This window comes from Dioscorea cayenensis, chromosome 21 (genome assembly GCF_009730915.1).
Source record: "Dioscorea cayenensis subsp. rotundata cultivar TDr96_F1 chromosome 21, TDr96_F1_v2_PseudoChromosome.rev07_lg8_w22 25.fasta, whole genome shotgun sequence".
NCBI lineage: Eukaryota > Viridiplantae > Streptophyta > Magnoliopsida > Dioscoreales > Dioscoreaceae > Dioscorea > Dioscorea cayenensis.
Window position 1 is genome coordinate 1,137,944 of NC_052491.1, and position 9,249 is coordinate 1,147,192.

Genomic DNA, 9,249 nt, shown 5'->3' on the forward strand with positions numbered 1-9,249 from the left:
GCTACTTTGGAGATGTAATATGCTTGGATCCAACTTATGGAACAAATAAATACGGAATGCCATTTATTCCAATTGTAGGTGTTAATCATCATCTACAAACTGTATTATTTGGGTGCGCACTAGTTTTAGATGAAACAGAATATTCATTTATTTGGGTACTTGAGAATTGGTTGCAAGCAATGAAGGGATGTCATCTGAAAGTTATTCTCACTGATCAAGATTCAGCTATCACCGGTGCAATTGCACAAGTCTTACCAAGAACTATTCATCGATATTGTTTATGGCATATTTTTCAAAATGCTAAAAGGCACTTAAGTAGACTGTTCAAAAGGGGATCCAAGTTTGGCAAAGATCTATCTTATTGTGTCAGGTTTCCTGAAGCCATTGAAGATTTTGAAAAAAAGTGGAATGAATTACTTGCTAAATATGATTTGAAAGAAAATGATTGGATGTTGAGAATGTATAGGAAGCGACAACATGGGGTTCCCTCGGATACTGCGTGATTATTTTTTTGTGCGAGATATGTCCACCACTCAACGAAGTGAAAGCATAAACAAATTTTTCAAGGGGTTTTTGCGCAGAAAAATGATGTTAATGGATTTTGTTCAAGGTGTTGAGAAGGCACTAATCAGACGTCGAGAGAAAGAAATTGAAGTTGACTTCAAAATGAATAATGTGCATCCATCTTTAATGCTCCATATGCCCATTGAAGAAGAAGCAAGTAAATTATATACACCAGCCATGTTTGCAAAATTCCAAGAAGAATTACTTGGTAGTCTTCGTTACAAGTGTGAAAAAATTGAAGAGAATGAAGGTATAGCTGTATATAAATGTTGGATATCAGAGAGAGATGTTAGACTTGTTAAAATTTGCTTTGCATCAAGTCTTCTTGTGAGTTGCACTTGTTATAAGTTTGAGTTTACAGGGCTATTATGTCGTCACATACTTAAGGTATTCGTTGTGGCTAATGTGGATAATATTCCAAGAGAATACATGTTAAAACGTTGGATAAGAGATGCAAAATATGGGAAGGTTTTTGATGAAAATGACCAATATATAGAAGAAGACTGTCAAGCTCATTTAACACTCAGATACAGTAGTGTTTCACATGAAGCATCAGATATTGCAACCAAGGGTTCTTGCTCTATTGAAGTTTATAAAGTGGCTATGCATTGGTTTAGGAGGACAAGGGAAGAGGTTGAGAAGGCAATTAAAATGCAAAACATTGAAATTTCAAATAGCAACAATGGATTGGGATCATCACAACAAGCAATTACATCAACTGAAGTAACAAACCATGACCCTCCACTAGCAAAATGTAAAGGAAATGGCAAAAGGAAGAAAGCATTTTGGGAGAAAAATCACAAGAAGGGGAAGTCCAAAGTTGTTGATGATGGACTTAAGGTTAGTTAATGATGGGCATAAGTTAGTTACATTGAAATGTTGCTTAATGTTCTATCATGTTTATTTTGTAACTGTGTTATGTGAAATAACACATTTTACTTGTGTTGTTGATCCAGGGACTTGCATTGAATGGTCAAGAACTATTAGGGCAAGCCATGAGAGTAGATCTTGCCAACGATAGTGTTTCTTATCCACCAACAATGGGTGAATTGTCTTTTATCATATTTGATAATGATAATTTAACATCTTATTTGGCAGTTCTTACATTTTTGTTGTATTTTTTGTCCATATAGGTAAGAAGATTAACTATTATTGAGAGCTTCTAATGGGCGCAATGAGACGACATGATGAGACGACATCATTGAGAGCTTCTCTAGTTTTATATTTTTATTAGGAAATAAATGAGTTGTATAGCCTATGTACTAGTTTGGTCAGTCCAATTTTCCAGTTTCAAACATTTTGTAGTTGAGGTGATTTTGTCCTGGAATTATATATGTAAATTTTCTTCCCTTTTCTTTTGAAATTCAATGTCATCACTTACTAATGTAATTTATTTCAATATAATCATGTTGCGAGTCACATCCCAAAGTACGATTCTTATTATTGATCAAAGTAATATTTATTGTAGGTGCCTAAACAAGTAATGAGAATCAAACACTGGTGACTCGAATAGCTCACTGAAATTCAGCAAAGTAGCTCAATTTTCTGTTCAATGTCTTCAAGACTCAGATTAGGTTTTCTCTCTTGTATTAGTAAGGCATTGATATGTAATATAATGTATTCATGTTACTTTTGTAATGCAATTCACTTTGTTTTCTTTATATTAAATCACTTTGTGTTCTTTGTTCATTCTTTATTATTGAAAAAAAAAATTAGTGCTGATTGAACAAAATACAGTACTTATTTTTCATTCATTCCTCTGTTTTCTCACAATTCAGTAACCTAATGATCATGATTTTTCATGAGCACATATACACAAAATACAAGGCACCAACATCAACCAAAACAAAATACACCTTGGGACATCATTCAACTGAAAAACCGAGAATTGCAATATTTGCAACAATGACAGGCCCTGCAGACACATTACATTCAGGATGTGAAGAAATTTACATATACATACTCATATACAACAAAAGATGAAAAACAATCCATGGCAATGTTGATACAGAGGTTCATCATGAAATGAAGATGACTTCATCTGTACACAAAATACAAGGCACCAACATCAACCAAAACAAAATACACCTTGGGACATCATTCAACTGAAAAACCGAGAATTGCAATATTTGCAACAATGACAGGCCCTGCAGACACATTACATTCAGGATGTGAAGAAATTTATATATACATACTCATATACAACAAAAGATGAATAACAATTCATGGCAATGTTGATACAGAGGTTCATCATGAAAATAAAGATGACTTCATCTGTACTGTGATCGAAGCTGTGATCACTTGTAGAAGATTATCTCATGTGCCAATGTCTTCCACCTCCGAATTGAACACAAAACTTGGGAATGTTGTTGTTATATCCCTTCAAATTTTGACAAGATGCAATGTTATAAGTAGATTACAGGCATTAATTTCCACCTCCGAAAAGGTCTTCTTAAAGTGAACATGAAGTTCAAATTAAAACTATGGACCAACTAAACACAAGCACAACTACCTTATCTAATATCATCTCTATAGTTTCATCCGAAAATCTCATTTCTGACTCACATAGAAGTGCAATTAGCATCTGCTTCACCTGTAAAGTCAGAAAAACATATACTGAGAAATTTGTTGCAGCCTTCACATTCCACATGCTTTAAATAGGAATAATAAATAAAACACAGAATATCAGTTCTTATAACAAATAGGTTGCATCGAATTTTTAACACGACATGTTAATTTGCTTAAGTCTAACACATCAATTAATGTGTTGATATAAGTAAGCAACAAATTCCATATTGATGAAATTCTTGCATCAATTGAATGCTCAATCAATTCAAAGAAAGATGCATTTAAAAAAATATATGAGAAATCATATGATAGAGAGGGAAAAACACAAGCTAGGGAAAGAATCAAATAGGTAATGGCCATGAAGTGAACCTCCAATTTCAACTTCATTTTGATGAAATCAAATTTTTGCATCAATGAAATGCCTAATCAATTCAATGAAAAATCCATTAAAAAAAAAAAAAGAGAAATCATATGATAAAGAGGGAAAAACATGAGCTAGGTAAAGAATCAAACAGGTAATGGGCATCAAGTGAACCTCCAATTTCAACTTCATTTCAATGAAATCAAATTCTTGCATCAATGGAATGCCCAATCAATTCAATGAAATCCATTTATAAAAAAAAAATGAAAAATCATGATAAATATGGAAAAACACAAGGTAGGCAAAGAATCAAACAGATAATGGGCATGAAGTGAACCTCCAATTTCAACTTCCTTCCAATGAAATCAAATTCTTGCATCAATCATCAATGGAATGCTCAATCAATTCAATGAAAGAAGCAGCTAGAAAAATGGTTATTAATAATAAGAAGAAGAAAAGTGTTGCAAAAGATCAAATAGATGGTGGGTTGGCGTCGGCTGAAGGGAGTACTCATCGGAGGAGGCGCAGCCAGAGGGTGCCGGGGAGCGAGTGAGGGCTAGGTCAACAAGGGTGCGGACGCGAGCCGGCGTCACGAAGAAGAAGGGGAAAAGAAAACCTCAGTTCACCTCTTCCAACTCAGCCTCTTCCTTGCCCTTCCGTTTCTCGGCTGCTTCAACTGAAGAGAGAGTTGTTCGGATGAAGAAAAAGGGGAAACATTAGTCAGATGAGAAGATGATGATGAAGAAGAAAGGGAGAAGAAATTGTGAGAAATTTACTTAATTACCCTTGAGTATATTTTAAAACATAAATAAATGATTTTAACACTTTTAGAAATCATGTGGCTGTGGTGATCCCACGTCTCGGTTCCACCGAGAATCCCACGGAACCGAGTCCGTGGAATCACCACTCCATTTTGTGTGGGTTTAGAGTTTGACTTTGGGTTTTCAACAAAGTGAATATCTTATGCAAGAGATTCAATGTCAATAAATCAAGAGGTCATTGAGTATAAACTAAAACATGAGAATGCATGTATACCATAAAAAATATATCTTATGCATGTATTCTTGTTTTATATAGCAACATTTTACATATCAATTTTTGTAATAAATTATTATAAATTGACCGATATTAGCAATTTGTTTTTATTATTTTTAACCTTCACATTGACATGAGTCATAAGATATTGGGTTCTAAATTAAATGGGTTGAGTTTGGTCAAGCTATCTCCAAATTATGAGCGACCCACCTATGTACGATTCCTTGATTGTAGATACACTTGTCGTCCAAAAAAAAAATCAGCTTACTTTTTAATTTTAAAAACTTAATTCAAACTCGATTTATCTTAAATTTAAATTAAATCAATTTATTTTTTTGTAAGAATTCAAATCTAACTATTTTTTTAGTACATGTTTGAAAAACTTTATTTATAACTTGAAATTTAATTTTTGAAAAAAATAAATGATACAAATTATATAGCATTTTCAATATTAAAAAACATATCATATGATATATAATTGCATCATGTGTATATAAAACTTATAATATATCTATATATTTTATGATATTGAACTAAACTCAACTGAAATTAATTTCTATCTTGGAAACCAAGATCAAATCGGTTATGAATATCTTGAGCTTGACAATAGTCAAATGTACAATCTCAGAAGTTTCTTCGACATATTATTATTTGTAATTTAAATATTTATAATACTAAATTATTTTTATTTGCCTTATATATGAAATTATTTAAATTACTTACCCTTTTACTCTATAAACTTGTTTTATTTGTTTTATATAATGCATTGGTTTCCCACAACATCTTAGAAAGTTATCAATAAAAAAATATTTTAAATAATATGAAGGCGTCCATAGAATTATAAAGCCACACAAATTACATATAAATATATTTTTAAGGAGTTCATAAGGTTATTTAAATAAGAATCGTTTTTTAACTAATTAAAAACTAAAACGTATGAAGACCAAACCATGGTTTGCGCATTGGTCCTTTCATAATTTTGCTATGAATATACTTAAAAAAAAAAATTAAAAAAAAAGGCCCAAGCTTAAGTCCTGTTGGGCGAAATGGTGATAATGGGTCCTCGATTGTACTTGAGTTTGTGTTTGCAATCTAATAAAGTACTGTATCATCGGGTCAGGTGAGAATATACAAGCTGAACGTTTAATTCTCCCCCCACACCCCCTAATAGCTCTTGTTGGGGAAAAACATGAAACTAAAATAAAAACTTTGCATTTGGTTTTAGTTATTAGTTTGATAAGCTTGCAATCTTTGTTTACTATATATCTCATTGCCTGCAACTTTTACTTTTTATTGGATTTTATTTATTTTTATTATCGTGTGACTTTAGTTTATTAATTTATTAAATTATTTCTTGATTTTCAATAGAGCCAGTAAATATAATTTTAACCTCTTTGTTGCACATAAGAAAATTATTTATTTATTAGTACCATTTTTACTAATTACATTTGTCATAGAGAGAAAACATGGGAGTTTTATTTGATGGAATTCATTTTTTTCATAAATTAGTTTGAAAGCAAATTGATTTTAATAAATTTATTGGTTTCTTCTAACATCTAACGATAGCAGCAGCAGCAACGACAATAATAATACTAATAAAAAAGATATAGAGCCTAAATTAAATATTATCAAAGTCTTCTATGCCTTATATTTAATTTTGTAATTAATTTTGTAATTAGTGCAGATAATGCCAGTGAAATGGTTCTTTGAAGGGTAAAAAAGAAAAGATAATAACGAAAACTAGTACACAAATCTTTAAGGTGTAGACAACACCTTCTTTTGAGCTAAATTCATCTCTATCTATTTTCAAATCTTAGGTGCAAAATATATATATTTAATGATGAATCTTCTTTAGGACACAACAAAGACCTTTGAGTATGGTTTGCAGTCTTAAAACTCAAACAAAGATAATAATAGTTTTTATAAAGTGATATCTTACTTCTATTTTTTGTGCACTCAAAGAACAAAGCAAATGAATTTGTGAAGTATTTGTTTTTCTTCAATTATTTGAATATTAGTAGGGAATGTTTTTTATAGAAATGAAATGACACATCTTTTTAATAAAGACATTAATATTTTGAATAAGCTAAGACAACCTTTCGTTAATAATATTATAAATTATGTTTGTTACATGGTTTCCGAGTTAAATTTTTAGTAGATTACCCAACTTTGATATTTTTTCAATTTAGTAACCCAACTTTAATTTGAATAAAAAAGATTACCCAATTATGAATGATTTGTTTTCACCGGTAAGTAACCTACAAATTTTTGGACCATGTGTGCTGACGTGGAGGTCGGAAATTTCCCCATCAACATGTGTGTTGATGTGTTGTATTGCCAAATCAGACTGACTTAGACAATCGGTCATGTCATGCTACGGCTTGCCTTCCACCTCAGCCGGGGTGTCATGAGTCAAAACAGTGCTTCCATTTCAATGCTAAAGCCCTCTTCTCCGTCGCCAGCATCTTCTCCGGCACTAGGATAGAGATAAGGTGTGCAGTTGGCAAAGGAGAAGGATGATCATGATGAGGAAGAATAGGAGCTTGGCCTTGTCCATTCTATCTAGGGTGAGAGAGAGAAATTTTGAATAATCCTTGCGGTCGGTACGAGGAATGCTGACAAAGAGACACATGGATCACTGCTTGGATCAATGGACTTGCTTTGTTTTCTGTTGATTTATAATTTTATTTCCATTTTGGTTGACTTATTTGAGGAAAATCGCTTCCAAGGTTTGAATTGTATCATCATCTTTGGTTGTTTCAATGGAAGGGTCAATGGTCAGTATTTGTTGCAATTTTTCCCCCTAACAATCTAAATTGCAATTGAATGGTATAATACCAAAGTATAAGGGGGAGATCATGTGTTTAAATCTCTCCCCTGACAGTAATGTTTACCGTACTGTTCATACACTGTTCATCCGGGATTCTTATACTATTCTCATACTGTACATATATTGTACATCCGAATTCCAGTACTGTTTAGTACTGTTTATATTCATATACAAAGGACGCTTGTCGTCTATTATTAAAAAAAAAATTGCAATTGAATGGGTTAATAACTTATTAGATGCAAACACAAATGTGTTGGAGTTTCTAAAAATTTTATGGTTTTTATTTTGGTTAATTTGGAGTTTGTAGATTAATAACACTGCAAAGAAAGTCCAGTAAGAATTAATGTTGAATTTATGTTTAATCCTTAAAGGAAAACTGCAACATTTAACTTTAATGAAAACATCTCTGTAGTGTTTTCTGAAGCTGCATCCCTACAACACAAGACAATCTGGTAATGAAGAAATATTATTATAATTAATATATCAGGTTTCTTGCATATGCAAACCTAGAGAAAATTGCAACTGTAGCTATAGTATAATTAAAATGACAATCCCAAAAGCATGCATGAAATCAATATATTAAAACTGAAAATTTACATTGTGGTATTTGCTATACAATTATAAGTTTTACTACACATCAATAGCTTAAAAAAAAAGACACTGTAGAGTACTACCGGAGAAAAAGTTGGCAAAAGAGAAGGGGGCTTTAGCATTGAAATGGGAGCACTGTTTACTTCGTGACCCCCAGCTGAGGTGGAAAGCAAGCCGTGACATGTGGAATGCCGGTTGTCTAAATTAGTTTGACTTGGCAATACAACACATCAAACATACGCTGATAGGGACATTTTCGGTCTCCACATCAGCACACATGGCCCAGAAATTTGTAGGTTACTTGCCGGTGAAAATAAATCATACTTAGGTAATTTATTTGATTCAAATTAAAGTTAGATTACTGAATTGAAAAAAGATCAAAGTTGGGTAACCTCATAAAAATTTATTTGTTTTTTTCATCTTATGTACTTTCAGTACTTTCAAAGTGTCTTTGGTGTTTTTAGTGACTTTTAGTATTGTGTTTTTATGAAAAACATAGATAATTTTTTATATCATTTTTCATATAAATGTCTTAATTTTAAAAGGTATGGGTAACATATGTATCTTTTATATGTTTTTTTATTTCTAAATCCTCTCACAGACAAAACCACTGTATTATTTTCAAAAGAAATTTATAAAAATGTTGGAGCCAACCAACTCTAACATACAGTTATGTTGCTTATGCACATGCATATTCATCTAGTTATGTACATTTATGTTTGATATTATTGATTTCAATAATTGAACACTTCATTCGATTATGTTTTTTAGAATTTTTCCTTAAAATTACGAGAATTTTATTTTGGATTTTGGAAAAGAAGAGAATGATAAATCCCAAAGATGCCCTACAAAACGAGCACATATCATTTATCCAAATGCCAATTGAGATGTGATTAACTTGAAACATCACATCAAATTAATTAAACACGTATAGCTCAATTGCTTGAATTGAGACAAGAAGAGTTCTTGTCTGACATGGCAGTAAACTTGAAGTGGGTTTCCCACCATCTTAGCATACTAGAGTAAACTTTAACCCCTCAACCATCAGTGCTGTAGCATTATGGAAAACAAATAGAGATACCGTAGAAAAAGAATGAAGAAACAACAGAACTTCGATGCTCTTTTGGAGCTACATACCCCAAGTAATTATAGGTGAAGCTATAACAAACTTGGATAAGAATTATCCAACTACAATAATTTATTCTCAACTTCCTAAACAAATTTGCTGATCTATTCAATTGAAGATTTAAACAAACAAATCCCTGCAAACCATGAGTAAACTACACTAATCTTTTAACAA

The 9,249-nt window shown here is 31.9% G+C and overlaps 1 protein-coding gene across 1 annotated transcript; it reads left to right on the forward strand.

Annotated features, from left to right (window-relative positions):
- The first annotated feature begins 477 nt into the window (after positions 1–477).
- Positions 478–1,701, forward strand: LOC120252599 (protein FAR1-RELATED SEQUENCE 5-like). Its single transcript, XM_039260782.1, has 3 exons — positions 478–1,404; positions 1,521–1,615; positions 1,698–1,701. The coding sequence occupies exons 1-3, from the start codon at positions 478–480 to the stop codon at positions 1,699–1,701; spliced, it is 1,026 nt and encodes a 341-aa protein (XP_039116716.1).
- Positions 1,702–9,249: the final 7,548 nt, after the last annotated feature.

What these genes read in the sequence shown, in the direction of transcription:
- LOC120252599 (XM_039260782.1), top strand. Translation starts at nt 478, where the DNA reads ATGGGGTTCCCTCGGATACTGCGTGATTATTTTTTTGTGCGAGATATG. An exon ending in TTGTTGATGATGGACTTAAG is followed by an intron (nt 1,405 to 1,520) that starts GTTAGTTAATGA and finishes TTGTTGATCCAG; the next exon opens with GGACTTGCATTGAATGGTCA.